General features: G+C 42.0%; 4 protein-coding genes across 11 annotated transcripts; 1 reads left to right on the top strand and 3 right to left on the bottom strand.

Moving 5' to 3' along the window:
• Positions 1 to 145: 145 nt before the first annotated feature.
• Trp1 (translocation protein 1) lies at positions 146 to 5150 on the bottom strand. 4 transcript variants are annotated; one of them, XR_016196349.1, is made up of 5 exons: positions 3693 to 3901; positions 2469 to 3296; positions 2058 to 2401; positions 1084 to 1160; positions 146 to 890 (listed from the first exon to the last, which is right to left on the bottom strand). XR_016196349.1 is itself a non-coding variant. In XM_030384526.2 (4 exons), exons 1-4 carry the CDS (start codon positions 4942 to 4944, stop codon positions 797 to 799), a joined length of 1302 nt encoding a protein of 433 aa, XP_030240386.1. In that variant the 5' UTR covers positions 4945 to 5150; the 3' UTR covers positions 146 to 796. The 4 variants fall into 4 exon arrangements, 3 of the variants coding, with proteins under 3 accessions (XP_030240386.1, XP_030240384.1, XP_089113016.1); XM_030384526.2 differs by lacking the exons at positions 1084 to 1160; positions 3693 to 3901 and adding an exon at positions 4909 to 5150; XM_030384524.2 differs by lacking the exon at positions 1084 to 1160 and having other exon boundaries at positions 3693 to 3900.
• A 173-nt stretch (positions 5151 to 5323) lies between these two features.
• On the bottom strand, positions 5324 to 9834 carry LOC115562636 (uncharacterized). 2 transcript variants are annotated; one of them, XM_030384509.2, is made up of 5 exons: positions 9076 to 9834; positions 8666 to 9022; positions 6946 to 8598; positions 6483 to 6835; positions 5324 to 6362 (listed from the first exon to the last, which is right to left on the bottom strand). In XM_030384509.2, the coding sequence occupies exons 1-5, from the start codon at positions 9701 to 9703 to the stop codon at positions 5328 to 5330; spliced, it is 4026 nt and encodes a 1341-aa protein (XP_030240369.1). In that variant the 5' UTR covers positions 9704 to 9834; the 3' UTR covers positions 5324 to 5327. The 2 variants fall into 2 exon arrangements, with proteins under 2 accessions (XP_030240369.1, XP_030240368.1); XM_030384508.2 differs by having other exon boundaries at positions 5324 to 6835; positions 9076 to 9832.
• Positions 9835 to 10061: 227 nt separating this feature from the next.
• On the bottom strand, positions 10062 to 15038 carry Ndf (Nucleosome-destabilizing factor). Of its 3 annotated transcripts, XM_030384516.2 has the most exons (10): positions 14748 to 15038; positions 14277 to 14313; positions 13748 to 13830; positions 12779 to 13661; positions 12602 to 12712; positions 12240 to 12510; positions 12075 to 12164; positions 11916 to 12005; positions 11671 to 11852; positions 10062 to 11252 (listed from the first exon to the last, which is right to left on the bottom strand). In XM_030384516.2, exons 1-10 carry the CDS (start codon positions 14822 to 14824, stop codon positions 11109 to 11111), a joined length of 1968 nt encoding a protein of 655 aa, XP_030240376.1. In that variant the 5' UTR covers positions 14825 to 15038; the 3' UTR covers positions 10062 to 11108. The 3 variants fall into 3 exon arrangements, with proteins under 3 accessions (XP_030240376.1, XP_030240378.1, XP_030240379.1); XM_030384518.2 differs by having other exon boundaries at positions 10062 to 11852; positions 14748 to 15037; XM_030384519.2 differs by having other exon boundaries at positions 10062 to 11852; positions 12075 to 12161; positions 14748 to 15035.
• Positions 15039 to 17558: 2520 nt separating this feature from the next.
• SoYb (Sister of Yb) lies at positions 17559 to 24701 on the top strand. 2 transcript variants are annotated; one of them, XM_089257876.1, is made up of 4 exons: positions 17559 to 17636; positions 19366 to 19402; positions 19637 to 22277; positions 22344 to 24695. In XM_089257876.1, exons 2-4 carry the CDS (start codon positions 19386 to 19388, stop codon positions 24582 to 24584), a joined length of 4899 nt encoding a protein of 1632 aa, XP_089114002.1. In that variant the 5' UTR covers positions 17559 to 17636; positions 19366 to 19385; the 3' UTR covers positions 24585 to 24695. The 2 variants fall into 2 exon arrangements, with proteins under 2 accessions (XP_089114002.1, XP_030240352.2); XM_030384492.2 differs by having other exon boundaries at positions 19366 to 22277; positions 22344 to 24701.
• Positions 24702 to 24716: the final 15 nt, after the last annotated feature.

Genomic DNA, 24716 nt, shown 5'->3' with positions numbered 1-24716 from the left:
TATTTTCTGTTAAAGTTTTTTTTTTTCAAGATTTCTCACATCAGAATTGCCTAGCTTTATTTTAATAATTAATTAAATGTTTACACTACTAATTTCAATGCTTTAATTACATTTAAAGTAAATGATCGTACTTGAAATATATGTGTGTATGTATATATATATCTATATATTCATGTATAAGTATATTTGTATATATTTATGTATTCTTGTATAATCATAATCATGCACATTGCGTAAACATTATTATCAATTGCAATTGTTGCTTGCACTCAATTAAAAAACAAACAATTCAAAATAAACAAAACATTGGGCTGCACGCAATTTGTTTGTGTATATAATCAATTGTAATTATTGCTGTTTAAGAAAACAATTTGAGAGCTCGTGCCGTAGATAGGCTTAAAAGAATAGCAAAACCGAAATGCTTTGGGCCATATGTCTGTCTATGGTAGGAATTCATTAGGCACAATATCAAAAAAAAAAATAAAAATAAATAAAAAATTATATGTATACATATAATATATATTTTACCTACAAAGAAAACAATTTGAGTTTCTATTTATGGACTGTTTGCTTAATGGCCGGGAAAAGCCCGGCATATGTTTCAATCTGCTTGGAATCAACGTGAATTGTTGCTAGATTTGCCTTATCAATTAGCTAGAATTGGATGTGGTTGATTTAAATACAGTAAAGCATAGAATCTGTCCGAGTTTCGTTTTGCCACTGCTGCTGCTACTGCTGCTTCCGCTGTTGCTGTTGCTGCTGCTGCTGCTGCCCCTGCTGCCGTATTTATTTCCACTCAGTTGCGCGCAACGTTTTGCACTTCACTTGAACTAATTATTTCGTAATCTTTGCTTGAGCTCTCCGAATCCGATCCCGAGCTGCGTGGCGTGCTGCAAGAGAGGAGGGTTTCATTAGTGAGACTATCAATAGACTGACGGCTATCAGTGAAATCATTTCGAAACAAATCATATATATAATCATAGTAAACAATTAAATTTTAATACAAAAGCCAAAAACAAAAGTGTGTATGTGTATGTGTGTGCATGTGTATGAGTGTGACAAATTAAAATTCATAAAACTTACTCAGTTAATGGGTTAATCTTGAAACTTAATATCCACACTTTAGGTAGAAGCTCAAATTCAATCAGAATCAGAACAGACTGCAATAGAGCTGCTTGAATGAGTTTCAATGGCAAATGGAAATGGTATAGGGAATTGCTTGGATTTGAATTCGATATCCATAAGAATCGCTTAACCCAATTACAAAATGCCCTATATATATATCTGGTAATACATATGCATATTTACACGATGAGGTCTTAAAGATAATGAACTTGAAATATCTATACATATTTAGCAGTCAATTATTATCAATATATTTACATTTTTTTACACATATTAGCAAAATACTTTCTTTTATATCTTCGAAATTTAGAACATTCTTTGGTAAATTCAGAAAGTCTCTTCTAAAAGTCTTAACCTAGCTTAAGCCTGTTTGGAATGGGAATAAGTCCGACTAAGTCTCCAGTTAAGCAATATTTATTGTATAAAAGTAAAATAAATTTAAAAAAAAAAAGGTGAAGTACATTTAATCATATATTTTTGTTGGCCTGTTACCCGAATTTGTATGTATTTTACAATCTAGCATCTTAGCAATTTTTCCAGTTACCATAAATGTTTACAATCTAGCTTAACTATGTACTCGATATGTCACGAAATAGATCCTTTTCATTTTTTAGCTCTTGGTGTGAGTTATGAATGAATGACATGCTTAAAAAAAAGTAAATCAATATGTAATCAAATGGAATGCAAAACAAGGACATAATTCGCAAAAGAAAAATAATGAGCAACAAAACTTAATGTATATTGAATTCAAAAAGTTTATAATTTATTAAGGAACATAAATTCACACAGTTAACAGCTAGAGTTACTATAAAGTTTACTTGAATTGCGAGTTAACAAAATCAAGGCCAGTAAATTATATGTTAAAATTCGAGCAAATGCCATAGCAAACGAGATTCGTTCATTAAAGGGAACAAAATAAGCGGCCTGCTTACCCAGCTTTGGTATCCTTGGCTTGCGCCGTTGCCTCCTTCTCAACGCCTTCGGCTGTATCTTCGTCGTCGTCCTCGTATTCATCAGCACCAACTTTACGTCGCTTTCGCACTTCCATATCGGCATCGTGCTCCTTAATCAGCTCAATTTTCTCGGGCTCCAATGGTGCCGCTTCTGCATCTACATCCGCATCCGCATCAGCTTCAGCATCACCATCGGCGTCTGCATCAACAGCCGTATCTTCTTCAGCGTCGCTGTCTTTATCCTTTTTCTTCGATTTAGATTTGGATTTCTTGTCGGACTTCGAGGCGGATGTTGCTGCGGATGTGTCGTTAACGTAATTGCTCTGTGAAATTAGAATTGAGATTCCTGTGATTAGCTTATTTTCCCGCAGAACTCTCTAACATACTTACCTCGTACAATGGCCAGAAGGAGGCAAAGAAGCCAACATCTTCGGTCAGATTCGGAAAGATCCAGAAATGCAGTTTGCCGCCGGTCAGAGCCCACACAATGGTAAACACGATCAGGCGCACAACAGTTAAAGCCAATATGAACACCAAGAAACCGGCTGCGGCTATTGACAAGTAGTAAACACCCTTGCGCAGCATCGGCGGCCACAAAGGAAACAGACAGATGCCCACGGCGCCAAGCAGCAATATGAAGCCAAAGATCCAATAGTGCAGCGGAATGGGATCATAGATCCACACATAGGCCTCAGAGCCGTCCACAAAGATCTGCTCTGGATGCATGTCGAGGCGGATTTTGCGCTTCTTTTTCTCCTTCTTATCACCGGCAGTCGCGGCCTGTGCGCCATCTCCATCGACGTCGAGATCGGTGTCCTTTTTATCTGATGATGTTGAGGACTTGGTATTGGTCTTACCGCTAGTCGTTTCTGTTTTGTCCTTTTCCTGCGTCTTGCTCACCTCTGACTTTTTCTCCGACTTGCCTCGCAGCTCCTCCAGGGTCACGGGAACCTTTTTGGCGCGATGGAAAAACTTATGCTCCAGCATTACGTCCAAAAACTCGACGGCCTGTTCACGTGTGGTAAACAATGGATTATCACCCTCGGCGAATTTGGACTTCATTAGCGCGTCAATGGCTTTACTCGACGTAAAGTACTCGACAACATGACTCAAGAATTTCGTCTTCTTTGTCTTCACATTCTTTTTCAACCATTTGGCGACATTCTTCTCATCCTTCGATGGCTTGTCGACCTTTTGCTGTCCAGGTTCGGTGTATTCCTAAAAATATGAATATTATTAAAATTTATTATTAAAAACTATTATATTTTTAAGGAAAATACACCATATTTTGATTTATTAAGCTGTCAAAATCCCTAAGAACAAAAACATTGAAAACCAATTGCAAAACTTAGTTTTAATATTTTTCTGTTAATTCATTCTATTCTCATAAACTAAATTTGGGCAACCATTAAATATTTATATACCAAGCACAATTATTAATTTATTTTTTAATATAATGTAAACTTCACTTTCAATCAACGCATTTGGGCCACGACATCAAAATTGTATTTCGTCACACGGTATATTCATTAACATATATTTATGTTCTCATGTATGGGTAGGTGTGTGTAGCTGTGTGTGTATTGACATTTATTTCAATCTTATAATAGATACCATTCCATCATCAAAGATTTCCTGTTCCTCTTCCTCCTCGCCACCCTCTTGACAAAGGTGCTCTTCGTCGCTCATTATTTACTTATATTTGATTTATATAGAAAATAAATTTATACACATAAGCAATGCAGTAGATCGTCGTATTTCTGTTTTTCGAGCCGTGACGTGTTGCAATCGCTAAGCGAGTCTAGAAAGTATTAAATCTGAGCAGTAGACAGGCAGCAGCTGGCTGGTCAAACAAGTGCTCACGATCAAAAACAGCTCACGATCAGTTGTATACACATCAATATGTATACATATATGCACACACACACACTTATGTACGTGGTAGAAACTTTCCCCAAGACCAACAACAACAACACAAAATCAGGCACAGCACAATACAAACTAATCCGCTGATAAGTGGGTGCACTTGAGAACGCGTCAAAGCCAAAGAGAGCGAGAGAGTCTTCAAGAGAGACCTTTGGAGAGCCGTCAACAACGAACGCATGCATACCCAGCTTCGGCAAATCTTCACACACTTACACACACACAACCTGAGCGCAAAATACATCAATACAACTAACTGATCTACAAATGCACTCACAAGTTGAGTTTACAACACAAGCTTTCAATTGATAGCGTTGCCAGACCTGTGTCAAAATTACAACCGCTGACAGCTGTTTGATTACGATCCCGCCCGGTGGGGGGCAGGGGCTGTTGTTGAACAAATAAAACTGAATAAATTGAAAAATTAACTGAATGCAAAAGGTGTGTAAAAATGGGCTTTTTCAAGCGTATACATATATATTATTAATAGCCGGAGCGCAGGCAAGGGGCATCCAGACATTACAGAACACCCACGCATATGTATACAGGCATCATAACATGTAAATAGACACATACAAAGACAAATTCAGCCAAGCCGCATGGCAGCTCCATTTCGTAGAGTTCAACTTGCCCCCCGCTCAGGTACACTGATACGAGGTCTCATATATATTTTGTTACTGAAGATTCGGTAATGTTTCGGTTTTTTTTCGTGCTTGCAAATGAAAACAAACACAGTGAACATGCCAATTGGACTGTGGCAAATATATACACACGCATATACAAATATATGCACAATCACATACTCATATATACAGAACCATCGCGCAAGACGTAAATATTTTTTTTTTTTTTTTGTTCCTTGCGACACTTATGCCGTTTTTCAATGGGCCTACATTTATTGACTTACATCTTTACGGCGGCGAGCTCGTTTCTTTTCCGACATTTTTGATTAAGCACGACGTAATTGAGAGGCTTATAGCTAATTGATTCTAAGTATTTTAATATTTCTGCCACACACGCACAGCAAACTAGCGCACGTGAAGAGGAAGAGTGAAATCGTACGAAGTAAATACAAAACACACCAAAAAATACCAAAAAATACTATGCTTTTAAAATAAAGCAAATAGCTGCATACCTAGCTTTTGAAAGCAAAATTTTTGAAAAATTAAAATAGGTAAAATTAAATTGTGCATCAAAATTCAAATTTCATACTGTCAAATAAAAAAATTATTAAATTTTCTCTAAAATGCGTACATCCCCTAAGGCCAAATTTCTACCTCAATTCATTTCGGCTAATTTTGTTTTTATTTATTAAATTACAAATTTTTAATGACTGAGCGAAACCAGTTTCTCAAGGATATACTGAGCTAAGTTGGTCAATATCAGGCTAATAATAGCCATCACAAAAAACGATTGATAATCGAAGTAAATGGTGTCCTGGTACGCCGACTCCTGTTTGGCAGGTGCCGAAACGCATGCGCACACGGTATACGTTATGAGCAACTTATTGAGGAATATGCAAACCCGCTGAGCACGCGTCATAGTATCAAAGATGCCGGCGCCCCGCCACTTGCCGGTCAGCGGCTGCCAGAGGCCCCAGTTGATCCACTGCCGCTCGAACTCAGCAACGAATCGATCACGCCAACTACCTTCCACTGCCTGCTCGCCCGGCCGCACAACCATCGATGAGCTGAGGATTAGGAACTTGTGGCGCACCCAACGATTAACCTTGAACACCTGCACCTGCTGTGTCTGTATATCGATCACCTCGATGTAGTGCAAATACCAACTGGGATACCGTCCCTCATTATTGTGGACAACTGCGATGCGGGTGGGTATCCGTATATCCCTGCTGCGCAGCCACAATATATACGTGGAGTTGCGCGTCAATTCGGGACTTTCCGGATTTTGCATTAGCGTAAACTGCAACTCAGCCCGCTTGGTTGTCTCAAAGATCAGACGCACCGTGGCCGTAGTCAGAGCATTGTCCCGACAGCCCGTTCTCACATAGATCAACAGGTCATGCACATCCCGATCTGAGGCTTCCTCCAGGGCGGTCATGTCGCAGGCGATAGTTTTGCCAGGCTGATGATTATGATACCGAAACAGCAGCGCCAGCACAATTAACGTGCCTAGCAACGCGAAAATGTAAATGCTCAGAAGGACCCAGTTGAATTGAATATCCTTGGTGATATTGATGGGCACAGCAATGGCAGGCACATAGTACACATAGCTGGTAAACGTACCCATCACGCTGCAGTTGCAGTATATGTAGCCCTGCCTCGGATACTGCAGTCCTGGCAGGCAGTTAATGTGCTTCCACTGCCGTTCATCTTTCTTCCAATAGTCGCAGCTGCGCACCTGAAAAACAAACGAGAAGTTGGCCGGACCGCCGGGTATCGGGCCATCCGATTCATCGTCGCCAAACAGCCGTATGACCAGATACACCCGTTTCGCCCTAGAGCATTTGTTGCGCAGTACTATCGTCGTATTGGTCGAGTGGGCCGGCACGCTACACTCGGAATTGGCAACGGCAGACACTAGATTTTTGGGGAGCACTTTCATCACCAGGAGCACATGTAGCCTGTGTGTGGTGTTCTTGAAGCGCACGGCAACCATCGACCTCTGGTCCAACTGTAAGCGATACGCAAGCAGTTGCATTTTCGTATGCAATTGGCTATATTGCAAGCAATTCACATATTTCCCTGTTTCTGCGAGATTATCGTCATTATCCGATTCCTCTGGAAGTCCTGCTATGCTCTTCCACTCGATTCGCTGGCCATAGCTTCTGCTAGTATTGAGGTCAAGCGGCTGAGATACTCCATCAATCTCTTCTGTAAAATAAAAATTGATATCAAGAAATATTCATGTTAAACTTTGTTCCCATTGGAACAGAGTCTAAGTGAATGTTGCGGCAGTCTATTATGTATATATTAATACTTACGTTTTTTGGGAATATCAGTGGCGGGCTTGAGCTGGCCAGTCAGCGATCGAAAGGAAATATAGCTATTATGCAACCGGAGCTCCTCGTGAAACTCATATCCGTGTTTGTAAGCATGCACAGTGAGCAGCTCGTTGGTTGGCTGTCTCTCCTCGGGATACCACCAGTTCAGATTGCGTATACTTGAGATGATTTTGACGCATACTTTATTTGTTTGGGGATCCTTAAGTTCATCAAGCAGCTCCGACGACAGGTACACTGTATGTCTCGCGTCATTCGTATCGATGGCATACTGAAGGCCGGGCTTGAATAGCATGCAATGCAGCGAGAGGGTCACACTGTCTATAACAACGCCTTCGGTGTCATTCGAGTTCACGCCGTGTTGGCGAGCCATGGATAAGAAACGAGACAGTCGCTCCGTTTGCCACAGGGATCTAACCCATCTCTCCGAACGCCCCTTCACCAACTTATTGTCAATTTTAGAGACCTCCTCGAGCAGTTCATCTATGACTGCCTGTTGCAGTTTCTTATCCTTCACAGCCTGGTTATACTGATCGAATATGAATTTGGCCGGAGTTGGTATACCCTTGTTGATAGCATTCATAATATTACTGATCTTAACAAGGCCGAGCGCCGTATTCAAGTAGGGTGCGTTGATAAGCAGCTGCGCATCATTCGTATCCCTACAGACCTGAAAGTTCTCATTCAGTTTGGTCATGCACTTTATCAAAACCGACAAATCCCTATCACCAATTGGCGACAGAGCGACAGCCAGGGTTTTTGTGAATTGAGATAACAAGCTCAGCGTTATCAGCGATCTTGGTTGAAATTGTTCGAAAGCTTTCATTAAGGTTAACGCGATATTCGGTTCGCGTATTACATTGGCAACCGCTTGTGCTGCCGCCATGAATCGCAATTTATTATTAACGTTGAAATATCTGGCCTTTGTTTTTGTCATATATGTCCACAAATCGTTGGGTGACTTCGTCGGTATATCACCCAGCGAATGCACAGTCACCAATGGCATTTGTATTCTCTTGCATTTATATCTGTCACAGATCAACGCCATCAGATTTTGCACATTATTTGGCAAATACACTCTGCAATAGCAGTAAAAGCACTGATTAATCAATACTTTATCCGCATAAAAAAAAAACCGCTTGACTTTTGACATAAAAATCCTGCAACATGGAACAAATTCCGTAATGACCTCAGTGCCAGTTGTCGGTCTTATGTTACACCTAAAATTCGGTCGACGGCGCGCCGTCAATATATTCACCCTGGTGCCGATCCGAAAATCAGATGTGATAGCACGCAAAACGACTTTGCTTACTTCGTTGTCCGTTTGCAAACGCATGCGCAAATCCTTTGTCTGGGACGCCGCATATCCGTCTAAGTACCAAGCAAATACGGGCTTATAGCTGCCACAGTTGCGGCACTCGACCGCCATGTGAACAGTCTCCTCCGGATCATATGCATTCGACTCGCAATTCTTTACGCACGTAACCTCCAGTTGCAACGTTTTGAGTTCCACAATTAATAAAAGCTGGCGTGCATTCGATTTTTGTCGAGGATGAATATCGGAAGCCACTGACAGGCGAAACTCATATTTATTGCCAACGGCAAACGATTTGCCGGGTATCCGAAACGTCGCTTCTGCAAATAGCCAAACGAAATATGCTAGATATATTAATATACATATTAATAATGTATTTAACGTTACGTGTCCAAATTCGACCGTTGCACATTGTATTGTGGACATCCCTCGAGCTGCAGGTCCATTTATATACATTAAATTGCTTTTCGTCTGGTCTTTTGGCGTAGTCCCGACTCGACGAGCCATCCATGTAGATTTCTTCTTCTCTATGAACATTCCTCACAATGCCTCCCCTAATGATCGCGTGCACCGCTTCCGCCAGGGCCTTCATATAGCAACGCGCTGCAAATTTTCTTTCGCCGAAATCGCCGCTAATCTGCATTACATATTGATTGCGATACGGCCCCGACTCGTTGGGAAAGCGCAGAGCGTATGGACCCAAGGTGAGACCAAGGGTTTGGTGATGCAACGTTTTCAATTTTGCTAAATTGAAAATATACTGGATTAAGTTTGGAAATAATACGGATATTACTCACTGCTCTCTGCCAAGTCCATCACGGTCCAGGTGAAATTATTTATATCCATACCGCAATTGTTTAACAAATTTATCTCGATTCTGAAGCCGTACATCACACTGAACTCCAACGGGGTTTTCGGATGGAAGCAGGCTTGGTCTTCCGCACGGGGAATACAGACATCTCGCGATATATCTATAGTCAAAACAATAGTTCTGGAGACTGGATTCAGTTCAGATTGAGACCCTAAACTGCACAAGCCGCTTAAATTCAGTCGGATGTTGCTCGCCTGCCAGAAGGTTGCATTCAGCTCCGCAAAGTAACCCCGCTCATAGCTCAGGTTCACGCTGGGCACGATGTTGAGTCGCCTCAACTCCCTCGCAATATTGTCCGTCTTTTGGAATACCGGTTTCATGGGGGGCTCAATGTTTGGGCCAACGATCCACTGCGCCACCAGATATCTCGGCGAGCTAACTCGCAGTCTCAGCTCACACTTGGGATAGCCGGACATGGTGACCACCAATGGAGTCGGCACACCGTATGACACCACCTTGTTGGCATACAGCCCCAATTCAATCCTATCCTCGTTTCTTATCAGCGACATCAGCAATAAAACCAAGATAATCCCTGTATATCCTCGGAGATCCATGTTGAGCTCCAACTACACCTAATTCAGTCAGATCTCTATTTTTCCGATTACAAATTAACTTTAAACTCAATCAAATTTTCTCAACTATTTCTCAAATATATGTATATATGTATGTATTGTATTATTCTGTGTCTGTTGTCGGCTGCCCAGCTGCTGTTTTTATACTAACCGAAACTAAATATTTAAATATGTTACATGTACAAAATGTTTGTTCTTTAAGAAATGGGTAACTACGATTGTTTTTATATAATCAAAAATGATCAATTAATAATGATTAAATTATCTTGAAGATAAGATTCTTGGGCCCCAAATATATAATAGCAGTATGTACTTAAAATGGTAAAATTTGTTGTTCGGATTGTAGTTAAAAATTAAGGTTTTTTATTATTCTTTGTTTTACAACAAAATACAGACTAAATAATAAGTAAAATATATTTATTTATTTATGTATATATATTCTTATTATTATTAATATAGATCCCTCGACACTCTCTTGGCTCTAAATGTTTACACTATATTTTGTTTTCTTTCTTTTTTTTATTTATTTATTTTTTTTTTGTATTTTTTTTTTTTTTTTTCAGTGATTCTGTTTGTTTTATTTCTGTTCCAGTTGTGTGTTTTGTTGTTTGTTTGCTTTTGTTTTGTTTATGAAAGGAAAGCTAAGAAATTGTGATTGGTATTGCAGTTCTTGCATAGGACATTATGCAAATTAGGTTTATGTGCGAAATAAGTAAACTAGCTAGCATGAAGTTTTGTTTCTTTTTTATTTTGGTTAAAAATAAATTTCATAATAATGTGCAGCCAGCGCCGCGAACAAGCAATAGTTCTTGCAGTTCTTCAAATGATTTAATTGTTTTTTTTTTTTTCTTTTTTTTTTTAAGTTATTTCATTTTGTACACTTGAATCGCATGCTCTGTACATTCAGAAATACCTTTCCTTTTTTTTTTTTTTTTTGTGAACGTCAAGTTTTAAGCAAAACAAAAAAAAAAAGTTTCAAAAAGTAAATATTAATTTTGGGCTTTCAACAATTTACAGACTTGCTCAATTTGCGTGAGGTATTTGAACGTGCGGGGTTGAGGAAGTCGCAAGTCATGCAGAATTATTGCTCGTACAGCGGCGTCGGCTGACAACATTGGGCCCAAAATAATTCAAAACAATATTATAGTATAAATGTTAAAAAAAAATCAAAACTATTACAAATTATAGCGCACAAGGAGGTATGAAAGCGGTCCGCTAACACAACTGCTTCGGCAATTGACTTCAAATATATAAGCATATCTATTTATATGCCAGCTTGATCTTGTCTCTTTCATGGACCTCCCATCAATTCACATTATTTTCTTGATCGCTTCACACTCTGCTTAACTCCCTCTCTTTTTCTTGATCTGCTCTCACATATCTGATCTCAAACGCTGGCCAAGCGCTGGCGGCGCGAGTTTAACGGCGGCATCCCCAAGCGAGTCAAGAGACCCGGTTTGCTTGGCATGTTCGCCATAATGTTAATTGGCATGGTTGCTTGCTTTAGACTTTGATTTGGATAGAAGTTACTCTAGTTTTGTGTATAATTGCGTTTTGTTTGTTTGTTTGATAGTTGATTTTTGTTGGTTGGATGGAGGAAAGTGAAGAGGCAGTTAGAGGGAGTAGAGATATGAATGGATTAGAATTCGTGTTGCAAGAACAATAAGTAAAATGAATATGATGCAAATGATTGCAAAAAAGCATTGCTTAAACATATTGTTTGGTCATTGCTTTCAACACGACGGAATATGTGTGCGTCTATGTCTGTCTGTCTGGTCTATGTATTTCTGTTTATCCTTTATATTGTGGTGTGGGTCTCTGTGTGTGTGTGTGTGTGTGTGTCAGTTTATATGTATGTTTTCATTCCTTTGATGTATGGTTTAAACTAAATGATAATGTATAGTTTAAATGGTAGTCGTGTTAACTAAATGTTAAAATCTGGATCTTACGAATACAGCACTAGAATCGTGCTCGCTGTACCCCAAGCGTTTTGTATGCTTAAACACTTCATTTGTAATGCTCGTCACTGGCATTGACTGATCCAAATTCTCAGCCATGTTGAGCACTAGGCGCAAGTCTCTCTGCATATGACTTAATGGTTGCTGCGGATTGAAGTCGCCTTTGGCCATTTCTAGAAACGAAACCGACAGAAACAAATTAGATAAAATCGATTGCAATAAGTCTTGAGACTTACCTTTGCCCTTGGCAAGTAGCAACGGCGATTTCATAGAAGTTAAGTCAAATATGTCTATGATATCGTTTAACGAAATGGAAAAACGATCAGCTATAATTGCGAATTGGGAAAAAATCTAAATTAATATATATTCTCGATATAATATTTGAATCTACGTACCCAAAGCCAACGCCTCTGCCAGGCCGACGAGACTAACGCCCAGAATTGTCTGCAAAATGAGGTTAACTTTACATGCGTTGCCAACATCTGCTAGAAAGAACATTTGACCAGAATTTAGTGTACGCTTGGGATTAAGTGATAATTGCCATTGGCATGTCAACTTACTGCCCAAGAAGAAGGTGTTCTTGGCTATAGTTTTGAAGCAGGAATGGCACTCCTCAAAGACTGTGCGATCACCGCCGGCCAATATGATCAGCATGCCTTCGGCGGCCTCTTGTCGCGATCCATGAATTTGTGCCTCCAAATAGCGACCATTACATTGCCTGATGCCCTCTCCTATATCCATGGATGTTTCTGGATCAATGGTTGACATTTCTACGTATGCCTTATTTCGCAGATCCTTTAACTGCAGAACGCCACAGTTGCCAAATACGAGCTGCAGGAACAAATTGAGATGTAATAAGAAAATTAATATATGTAAATACACTGAAATGTAATTAATAAATTATAAAATTTATGGTAATTACATCTTTGGCACCCTTGGGATCTGAGACACAGCAAAAGATTATGTCTGCTGCCTCCACTACATCCATGGGCGTGTCCTTAACCTCAGCCCCAGCATCCACAAAAGGCTGACACTAAAAACGAGAGAAAAAAGATATTATATGTTATTTTTTGTATACTTTGTGCCAAAGGTAACTCACCTTATCAATGGTGCGGTTCCAGACCACAACCTTATGTTTTGTATAAATCAAGTCCTTAACAATGGTCGAGCCCATCATGCCCAGGCCGAGAAAACCAAATGTCTGATCCGACGGCACAATATCGCGATCTGCCAACGTATTGGAGCGCGAGTTCATGTCAATGGCCTGTGTCTCAGGCCGTGTGACCACAGGTCGATCTAGCAACGCAATAGCATTCGGTGTGCGCTTTGTTAATGTACCCAAAAAGGCGTCTGTGTCGATGCGGGCTCGTGCCGCAAGCGATGACGAGCTAGCGCCATCGTAATCCGCATTCGGACTCTCATAGTGATCAGCCTCGCCAGATGCGGCGCGTCGTCCACGCTTAGCTGTGCTTGCACCGGTGGGCGTGTGTTGAGCCGAGATGCGGCGCTTTTGTGCTGCTGCTGATTTGGCCGAAGCGGCTTTGCTAGCTTGCTTGCTGCTGACGGCAACAGCAGCACTGGACTTAGCCTTGGGTGTGCGTTTCGCTTGGCTCTTTGCTGTGGGCGTAGTTGTCACAACTGGGGAAGTTGCATTATTTTCGACTGCAGTATTCGAAGTCAACCCATCGGATTCATCGGGACTGCCAACCACATGGGGAACAACACCATTGTTGCCATCAGCGCCCGTTTCGGGATTTTCATCGCTGTCCAGGCCGTCGCGAATTTTGTCAAAGTCAGCTTCGGTGGTATGATTGCCCATACCGCAGCTTTCATCTATTTGACTATCAATCTCGGCCGGATTTTCCACATATTTGTCAATGTCGGCCATAGCGTGCCGAAAGGCAGCCGGCTTGCTAACCTTAGCAAGCTCATCCTTCCACGGTCCTTCAAACGGCTTGATGTTGTGCTCCTCAATCCAAGCGCTAAACACACACACGAACACACATACGTACGATTAGTTAGATATGATTTTTGTTTCTTGTTAGATTATTGCTCTTGATTTACTTACAAGTTACGCGAACCGAAAAAGAACACACATTTCGTATTGGCGCGTCGCTGCTGGGCAAGCAGATCTAGCGGCGGCTCGACAATCTGCAAAAAAAAAACAGTTACAAAACTATTATTAAACAATCAATTACGCACACAGAAGAGCATTTCATTTCGCCATAACACACACGCACGCATATGCACGCATTGATTCAAAGTTCAAGCTAATTCAATGCGTTTCCTTCAATTCATTTCTTTTTCAGCTTCATTTTTTAGCTGTACATACAGTAGAAAGAAAGATGTGATATTTCAAGCAAGACAGAACAAATACGCGCGCTGTTGATATCAATGCTTTACTCTCCCGTTTACAACAAATATTGAAGCGTGTAAGTGCGCTATGACGTCGACAGCATAAGCAACAGCAACAGAACTCGACGTCCGACGCCTCTGCCGCTGCTGCATGAAAAAAGTACAGTCGAAAACAAACACGGCAGCGACAGCGGCAGCAGCAGAGGCGTTGCCGTCGGCAGAATTATAAACATTACGCTTACCATTCCTGGCCATGGTGTGAAGCCCTTCATTTTGGCCCTGAAACATAAACAAAATTTTTATTATAATAAACTTGTTTATATATTTTTAATGTTTTCATTTTTTCAATAACTACAAAATTAGGCGCGCGCGCGCGCGAAAAAAAAGCGCCAACGCAGCGACGGCGACGTTTGCAGCAACAGCAATCGTCGGCAGCTATTACACAGTCGTGCGTGGGGTATTTAGACGAAAAAAAAAGACATAACTGTATTTCACACTGAGCATTATTGGCTTAATTGTGAACCAATTGTATTTTTTCCCAATTATTTTACGCTTGCCCAACACAGCGGCAATTGAGGTTATGTATGGTTTTACTATATTTTCTTGCAACAAATCGAACACAAAATATAACTTTTTTATAGCAAGGCAAGTCTGCACTTTGTTAGTTGTTGTTTGGAGCATTGCAAAATTTAGATGTGCCACAGAAGTCTTACCATATCAAATCTTTGGGCTTGTAGATAAATTTCTCTGTTGAGTCGCCCGATAGCGACAATTTTTTATTTTTCGACATGATGTTCTCAAGGCGTATATTAAACTTGGTTATTTTGCTGCTGTTGTTTGGACGACACACACAAGAAAATATTATTTATTTGCTTTAGCACAAACTCGTCGTAAGCAGCGCTTAATTTTCTAATTTTTCGTATGCAGCCTGCTTATTTTATTTTTTTTATGGCTTTGTATGTGTGATGCGCTTTGTGTATGTCGATAAGAACTTTCATCGAAAACAAAAATGGCGCTCGACATGTGATGCGCATGCTTATCGATTATTTAGGAAATTTTCTGCAGGGCAAGTTGGCATTTCTCAACTAAGTTGGCAGGTCACTATACAAAAATGTAAACAACAGTATGACCAGCTAATAGGGTATTTTTTCAAACGAAACGATTTGTAAATTTGCTTAAATATGAATTATTCTATTCAAATTATTTTCTAAATTTACAAAATCTACAGATCTGTTACTACTTTACCCGAAATTAAACTAACACTAGAAATAAATAATATTTGTAGTATATCAAATTAGAAAAGTATTTACTTCTAACTTTCATTTGTTTTTATTCAGCATCTGCCAGTACTAGATATACAACATAAACTCTTTAATGCATAATTGAATAAATATTAATCTAGCGCAGCCTGCATGTTTGCCAAAAAATCGTAGAAACCATTTAGCAAGCGCGCAATTCATAGATTTGCAAGATAAACAAGAATGCGTGCCAAGTCTCTGAACGTACACACACAGGCACAGACTCGCCATCCGCACACAGATTCTCCCTCCCTTTCCAATCGTATCGCAAAGCGCTTTCCATTCAATGGCTTTTAACCCGTACGACCCGATTTGTTTAAATAAACGTTTGGCAAAGCGCATCGCAAATGCTACAATTCAATTGAGTCCGTTAGCCACTGACCTCATCCACAATTGCTGTTTATCTTGTGCGTACGATCTTCCGCCCCTTTCGCCATTCAAGCGCACACAATGCGAATCCGGCATTCACATTTGAAATAGACCTTTCGTTTAGGCCGAGAGAGACGGGAGTCCTTAACCGCAAGATAAATTACCACACGTAGGCAGCCACTTGCCGCAGCAGTCGGCATTCAACGACACTAAAGCATAATCCTCATAAATATGAAACAATCAAATAAAATAAAAAAGGAGTTAAGGATATAGGATATGGGGGTTGGGTGCAAGTGGTACAGATGATAGACGACGAGAGCGACCCAGTGGCATAAAACTTTTTTATAGGCGACCCGCAATGGTAAACAAACAAAAACGAAGTGAAAAAATGTAACAGTGAAAGTTTCAGAGGGTAAAACCGGGAAAAAGGGGTAAAAAAAAAAACTGTGCACTTTTCTATAGAAAAACTCGCAACTTTTTTGAGGCAAAATAAATTGTTCACACTTTGTGTTGGAATTAGCCAGCAAAAGGTAAAGGGGTGGCAAATAGGCGGGTGCGTTCAGTTTTAGATTGCAAATGATTTATAAGAGTAAATACACTCATACGTGTATTTATATATGTATACATGTATGTACATAAGTATGTATGTTCATACGTACATACTATGTACATACATGCATGGAAATATTAACATTTTTTTTTAATGAATATCCAGTTTTATTTTAAAATACTGTATGCAAACATATTTACAAATGTATGTACAAACATTCATGTGATCTCGTATGTGGAACGCAACTTTGCAACGATCTCAAATATTTAATTTTCCGTAACAAAAAGAAGCCTCAAATTTTAAATGATATCTTTAAGTCACTCTTTTGAAAATCAGAATTTTTCCTCAATCGCCTTCACAAAACAACCATATGTATGTATGTGTATGTGTATAAAATGAAATGCGACACTCATACACACGCAGAAACATGCATAAGCCTTTACGAATTCATGCATACGTACATAAATACGAACACCATGTCTACGTTTTCTCTATGCCGATATGCGTATGTATGTGTGTATGTATGTATGTATATTCTTGGGCGCTTTATGAGTCCGACAGTCGCCCAGGCATAAACAGTCGCTCAGTCGATCGCTTCTTGCTAGTGTCACGCTTTCAATTATTTCGATCTTCATCTAGAGAGATAAAATGAAAAATTTTGAATTCTAATTGAAATTCGTGCAACATCCTTTTAATGGCGTAAAATTCTTATTATCTGCAAAATTCTAATTAAAATTGAGTATTTGTGAAGCATCCTCTTACTGTCGTTAAATTCTTATTATCTGTTACTGCATTCTTTTCGCGCGTGTACCCGTTTTTCTATTGCAAAGTATTTTTTTCTAGGGTTGTGAAATGGCAAATGAACTATTAAATTTACATCTCTAATTGTTTGTGTTAAATATTTATCATCTTAGTGAGTACTGCTCTGAAGCACATGTATATATGTATGTAAATGCCATAAGATCATACACTCTATATAATTTCTTATCTCAAAAAAGATGAGCTACGCAGTTCCATCTAAATACATACAGGCAGCGATGCTGATATTGCGAATTTTCTAGCTGCCGTTATAAGTTTTGTTTACAATTTGCATGAGTGTGCGTTAGCTAGAGATGGGTTTATTTGAAATTGACTTTGTGAATCGATGAATGCGCAACATATATAATTTGCATATGATAGTTATCTTTCACGTAAATATGTGCATATGTGTGGGTGTGTGTGTGCAAAAGCACATGCTTTATTCTAGTGCCACTTCGTATCATCCTTGATCTGTAACTGCAGCAAAACGCTGAATCTAAATAAAAATCTTGTTTTGTTATCATTTAATACAGTTTTCTATATCAATTGGCGGATTTAGTAAAGCGTGTCTAATCAAATTAACCGATGTAAGTCCTTTGAATAATGTAACAAATTTTTTTCTAAATTAGGTTAGATGTGCGCTTGAATAGCCACAATTTGATCGATCTAACAACCCCTCTAGAGCTGGCTGCTTATTTGCATATTATCGGATATCGTTGCATTTATTAGATTTTTTATATGATAAATTAGGGATTTATTTATTTTTTACTAGTGAAATCTGTTTAGCTGCGAAGGCGAAGGGAATGGCTAGGTGCGGGGCTGCGGTTGTTGCATTTGCCTCGGTAAGCTATGCGCTCTAATTATAATAAGAGAATTTTCATGGTCAAACGCAGCTGTTAGCTGATTAAGCTAAAGTGTGATCGATAGATATAAATACATATGTACATACATACATATGTACATATACACGTGCTAATAGTTAGTCAAGTATATTAAAGCTAAAGTTGTCATTCCATTAAACTCCATTTAACAACAGCAACAATCGAGTCAATAGCTGCGCCACAATGGGCGAAGTTTGAACGTTTTACCGTTTTACAATTGCAGTGAATGCGTGAATACAACAACAACAATTTCAACTGGCCGCCTGCTGTGGCAAATTGCGCTTACAGCGTGGCACAAACAAGTGGCAAATAGGCACAAGCACCTCCTTTCGATGCGCCCAGCTACGGCTTTTGGCACTTTAGTTAACCCCTTTTTATGCAGTTTAAAGTGTGCTGCAAAAGCTTTGTTGAGAATTCAATTAGCAAAAGTTGCTTAAAAGCACACGAATTGCCTTAAATTGGGCTAAAGACGAATTGCTTTATTTATATAAATGGGTAAACACTGCAGAGAGGGGGAAAGAGAGAGAAAGAGGGATATAGAAAAAGAGACACACACAGAGATAGAGAAAGAATGAGTGAGGAAAATTTCCTTATTTGTACAAGAGAACTAACAGTGAGAAAAGTGATTGAGAGAGAGACAGAGAGAGACAAGAGATGGAAACTAACGCAACTTATGTTATTTAATGTCTTTATACGAAGTTCCCAGGGTATTTTATTATTTAAAAGAATCCCTGAAAGACCTCCAGTCAGCATTCACATTAGGGATCTACGAATAAGATGTAGATTATATATCTTAATCTTATCTATATCTATTTATAGATTATTAAACTATTACAATAAAACCTTTCCGCTGTTTGGCATTTGAGTTGCATTGCTTCAGACTTTTTCGCATATTATAGAATTATTGCATATTATATTATATTATTATTATGTATAAACATCTATCACTAACAAAAGAAATTCTCCATAATTCACATGTTTAATGTTAAAAGATATAAAAAGTAAGCATATTAACTGAGGATATTTGCTGCCCTCTTGTATCTATTAATACACATGAATTGTAGACATCTAATTGAGACATCTTTAATATAATTTCCCTTATTTTAGAAACCATATTTATAAGTAGCTTAGAAAACAGCGTCGGTCTGTGTTGGTAATTGTAATTAAAGCTTTAACTGCATACATATATATAAATACTTCTACACAAAACTTTGTCTTGCTTGGAAATCAGAGAAATTTCCACACGAATAATTCTCTTCGGAAAATGATTTGAACTTTAAGCTGTGGCTGCTAATTTCTTGTATATATGTATGTATGTATGCCACTGTATAAAAGTATATATACTTATATACATATATGTATATAATTGTATATATATCTAGAAACTTTGTCTAATAGAATTTAGATGTATAAATAAATCTTTTCCTCTAAACAGTTCAAGTGAAGCAAGCGTAAATGGAGCAGCAAAAGGAGCCGGAGCAGCGAAAGGAGCCGGAGCAGCACAAGGAGCCGGAGCAGCAAAAGGAGCCGGAGCAGCAAAAGGAGCCGGAGCAGCAAAAGGAGCCGGAGCAGCAAAAGGAGCCGGAGCAGCAAAAGGATCCGGAGCAGAAAAAGGAGCCGAAGCAGCACAAGGAGCCGGAGCAGCAAAAGGAGCCGAAGCAGCACAAGGAGCCGGAGCAGCAAAAGGAGCCGGAGCAGCAAAAGGAACCGGAGCAGGGCGGAACGGCGAAGACCATTCTGATTACGCATTATGTGAATCCGCAATTGTTCTGCTACGTGCAGCTGGAGCACCTGCAGACTGCGGCCATTTCTGTGCATGCTGCAGAGGAGTGTTTGCTGGAGTTTTGTCGTTTGGATCGCCAGCGCAACAGCTATTATCCGGATAAATATGTCATTATGCACTATCGGCCGATGGCGAAAATGCTGCGAGGGCTCGTCGTTGCTTATCTGGAACGCGACAAGTTTCTGGTGTGGGCCATTGACTATGGCTTCAGCGTCTACTGCAATACGAAGGATTTGTACCCGTTGCCGTACCATCTGCATGAGCGCTACATCGATATCGAATGGGGTGGCATTCAATGTGTGGTGCCGCGCACGGGCGAATCGTGGTCCGACGAGGCAGTGCGATTGTTCGACCAGCGCCTGGACGAAGCGCAGCGACTGATCTTCAGGGTTCGGCATAGCAGCGAGGAGCATCAGAGCTTTGGTCAGCTGCTGATGGACGATCCGCCGGTGGATGCGGCTACCTATTTGGTAGAGAAGCAATGGGCGCGAATGGAAAGCGAGGAGGTCAGTATAGCGTTTGCTCGAGAGTTCCAGCCGATGAGCCAAATCGATTCGGCGGAGCCGAATGAGGAAGATATTAGGCCCAGTTTACGTGTCTTTACTGTGCTCCAGATGGTAGCTTCTAGCCAGCCAGCTCAAATACAACAGCAGCTAACCCCAAGCTGTCCGCTTAGCAAAGAGTCCAAGGCATACTTGGATTCCATTTTTAAAAATAGGTATCATAAACTAGGCGCCATGACCCGTAACCTCAAGTGCCCCTCAAAGCAGCTTGTTCGGTTGGAGGGCCTTGCTCGGTTACGTGAAAAGCTTGAAGTACCCCAATCAGCGAAGCGCCTCAGCAGAATTAAGAGCAGAACCGATGGCTCCGTCGATACGGCGCTCTTTCGCCCCAAAAGCAGTTCCACGGAAAATAAGACCGAAGCTGACCAGCACTCGCCCCGCAAAGTCCGCTTCAATACGGATGTGCATGAATCATCCTCAAGTGGAGTGGAAAATGATACTGATTCCTTGTATACTGATATAATCCACCCGCTCCCCGAAATACCAACTGAAGTCCAGAAACCCTCAATCAATGATAAACTGCAGCTTATTGGCTATGGGCTAAATAATTTATCCTCGGCACAGACTTCATCCCTGTCTGCCGATTCGGAAAATACAAGCGAGTTCGTAAAGATCATTCAGCCTTATCCAAATAAAGTGATTTGTGTCCCCGATAGATCTGTGAAGAGGGACTCAATGAGTGCAAGTCAGGATCAGACTTCATCCCCCAATTTGAATAAACAAGTTAATAAAATATTCATCCCGAAAGCCATTAAGAACAGTGAAAGCCAACCCATGCGACCGGATATAATGAAAGCTATTCCTGATCCATGCAAAAATATGGAAGCTCTTACGAAGCCGGATAATCCTGGACACTACACGTTGAGCAAGGAGCCTATTAAACCAACTCAAGAGACGTCTTCGGGGTTGAGTTTGGATGCGCTGGAGCGCATCTATAAGGAATACTCAAATAGAAACAATAATCCGCTATCGTCGCGCAAACCGCTTGAGCGGCAGCGCATCTGTAATGCAATCCGTTTGCCAGTTGAGACTAATGCAAAAGCCACAAGCTCAGCCCCTGAGCTCTGCGGCCTGGAGACACAAGTGATTGCGCATAGCACGATCCCGGTGCAGCCGGCTCGCAGCTTAGGCAGCTCGCAGTTCTGCCCGGAGGTGCTGAAGGCCATGCAGGCGATGAATGTGAGGCCAACGATGGCCACGCAGCGCTACGCCTGGCCGCACCTGATGCAGGGCCGTTCCCTGGTGCTGGTGGACCGCATTGACAGCGGACGCTCCTGGTGCTACTTGCCCACGCTGTGCTCCCAAGTGATGAGCTCGATGCGAGCGACGGGCAGTGGCACCAGCCTGGGTCCCGTCGCACTGCTGCTGGCCGACTCCGTTGTCAAAGCCGAGGCTCTGTTCAAGCAATGCGATCAGCTGATGGCTGGCCACAAGACGAACAGCCTGAAGGTGGTCAACTCGCACGAGCACTGTGGCCTAGAGTTGCGACTGCGCCTGCTCAACTCGTGCGGCATCCTGGTCACAACGCCCACCCACTTGAAGCAGCTGCTGCAGGATGAGATGCAGCTGATCGATCCACGTCGCCTGAAGCACTTCATCATCGATGACTTCGATCGCATGTATGCGGCTCAGTCCGCTCTGCTCAACGAACTGCTGCAATTGCTGCAGGGCATTTCCAAGCTCCGGTTGCAATTCGTGCTTATCGCGCAGCAGTGGCATGGAAAGGTCTTTCTCGAACTGTTGCGGCGCTTCGACGATAATCCTCTGCTGCTCTTCGGCGACTTCCTCGAGGCGGCCGTCTATGGCCGGGTCAAGCTCAATGTGGCTGTGCTGCATAGCGATAGGAAGATCGCACAGCTGCTCGACTATTTGGCAGCTCAAAGTCCTCTGAAGCGACGCATAATCATCTACTGCAAGGACCAGAAGGAGTTGGCTGTGCTGCGTAAGGCCTTGACCGAGGCGGGCTATGACTGCATTGAGTCCATTGATGCCGCTAGGCAGGTGAGTGGACAAGTCTAGCAGTCTTAACAATCCTTGGACAAATGTTTCTGTGTTCCTATTTTTCAGCAAGTGCAACAGTTGCTATTGGCCACGGATGCAATGCAGCAAACTCCTCTCCCTGTGGGCAATTTCGAGCTAATGATTCACTACAGTCTGCCCGATTCTTGGTCCAAGTTCTCGTATCGCTTTCATGTTTTCAGAGAGAATATCAACAACTATCTGTCGGGCCAAAAGCTGACTACGAGGATCGTCTCCTTCGTCATCCTGGACGAGAGCAATAGCCACGAGCTGCCGCGTCTGGTGCAGTTCTTTGAGGCGCACGACTTTAAGATGAGCGAGCAGATGCAACAAATGGTGGCCAGCTGTCGCCAGCAGATAGATGAAAGTCGTCAGCTCTGTCCGCAAATCCTGAGCAGCGGTAAGTGCGTTCAGTTGTATTGCAACCGGAGGCATCATCCAATCCGTGAGGACTTCCTGGGGCCCGGCCAGGCTGCTCTGTGGCAACCCGGCACTATGGTGCGCGGCAACATCATCAAGGTGTACGATCCGGTGCACTTTGCCATTATGCCCGTCAGCTTCAGGAGCAGCGAGCACCGCTCCTGGCAGAGTGCCCCTAATATGGCCACCCGGCGCAACCTAAGCACCGAGCTCGACTTGCACATGAGCAGTGCGCGAAATCGCCGACCCAAGCGTACACTGAAAATGTCCGACGTCTGTGTTCTGCGCCGTCGACTCAAATACCAACGCGTTCGAATTGTGGATTTGTCCGAGCGCCTGGTGGTTGTGCAGCAAATGGACAAGGGCACAGAGCTGCTGAAGGTGCAATCTATGGATCTATTTGAGTGTGATGAACGTTTCGCAGTGGAGCCACCGTTGGCCATCGACGTCCGTCTGTGTGGGCTGATGCCACCCATTGGCGAGGGCGACTGGCAGAAGGAGGCGAAGGTGTGGGTGACGGAGCTGCTGAGCAACCTCAGTGAAAATCAGCATTTGCAGTTAACCGTGGAGCTGAGCATGTTCAATGTGGTCTATGCGAATGACATGGCCGTACTGCAGGATTGCCCAGCGCTGCAGACGTGCGTGAGGGCTACGCAACTGCACGATGAGCTGATCCTTCGGAACTACGCCAAATCGGATGTGCAAATCCTAAAAGACTTGCACAAGCTGCATGTCGAGGTGGTCAACAAGCAGAAGCAATTTCAAGCAGAATTGCCTTGCTTAGAGGCTGGCCCAAGGGCAGACGACGAGCAGGTGAAGCAGCTGGAACAAGACAAGGCTAAGCAGGATGAGGGTGTTGAAGAGCTGCACAAAGGAACAGACTGTGTAGAGAATGGCGAGCTGATGCAATCCGCTTCCAGTGCCCAGATAAATTCCTTAGATAAACAGTCGGCAACAGAGATCCACTCCAATTCCGAAACCTGTGCAGAGGATCTGGAGAAGATTGCCACCAAAGTGAATATCGAGCAAGACCAAACTGAAACCAATTGTCCAGCTAACCACTTGATTAACGGGGATGCACTAGCTCCCAAGGAACCAATTGAAATAACTGAGCTTCATCAGGAGCCATCTCAGCCAAATGACTTCGACCTCAAAGACATCATGTATTCACTTATGGAGATTCTGCTGATGGAGCTGAATTCCGATGATGCAGCGCTCAAAGAGTCCGCTAATACTATGATGCAGGAAATACTGGCAACTGATGACACAAGCCCCCAAAAACCAAATATTCCGAAAAAGGAAAGCAATGATGATATTTTGCCAACGTCCAAGCTACAGTTAACACCCGCTAGGTTGGCCAGTGCCTTACGCTGTGCCGCCGTCGCCGACAACGCAGTGCGTCCAAGGGTGTGCTGGCATCAGACTCTGCTGCAGATCGAGCTCATCATCGAGCAGGAAGTGCCACAATACCAGCTCGTGCATCAGGACAATGTCCTCTTCTATCAGGTCACAGAGACGACGCCGCCGCAGCGCTGCATACTCAATCTGCTGGGCGAGGTGAAGATATTATCGGAGCAGCAGCACGGCTATCGACTGCACATTAAGCTGGCCAAGGTTGGCCTCCATGTCTACTGGCCCACTTTGCTGGACTCTTTGTCGGCGCAGCAGCACTGCCATTGGCTGGCCTATGACTCGGAGCACGCCAAGATTCCTCAGTGCGACACGGGTCGCATACACTGGATGCGCTACATCCGCCATCAATATGTTCAGGAGGAGGGCGAAAGCGACGATGGCGATGATTGGCCATCGGATGAATTGAGTGATTTGTCGGAGATAGATGTCGGTGTAAAGGAAACTGAAGATATATAGAAACTCTCTATAAGAGACTGATGTATCAAATATTTTTTAAACTATGTTTGCTTCTCTTTATTCATTTGTTTTTTTACTGGAGTTGCATGATTTTATGAATTTGTTTTTGCGTCCTTTTTTTGTTTTGCAAAA

This window comes from Drosophila navojoa, chromosome 3 (genome assembly GCF_054131105.1).
Source record: "Drosophila navojoa isolate 15081-1374.11 chromosome 3, UAZ_NAV_1.0, whole genome shotgun sequence".
In the NCBI taxonomy this organism is placed as follows: domain Eukaryota; kingdom Metazoa; phylum Arthropoda; class Insecta; order Diptera; family Drosophilidae; genus Drosophila; species Drosophila navojoa.
Note: the sequence above shows the minus strand (reverse complement) of the source record. Positions and strands in the feature narration are given on the sequence as shown.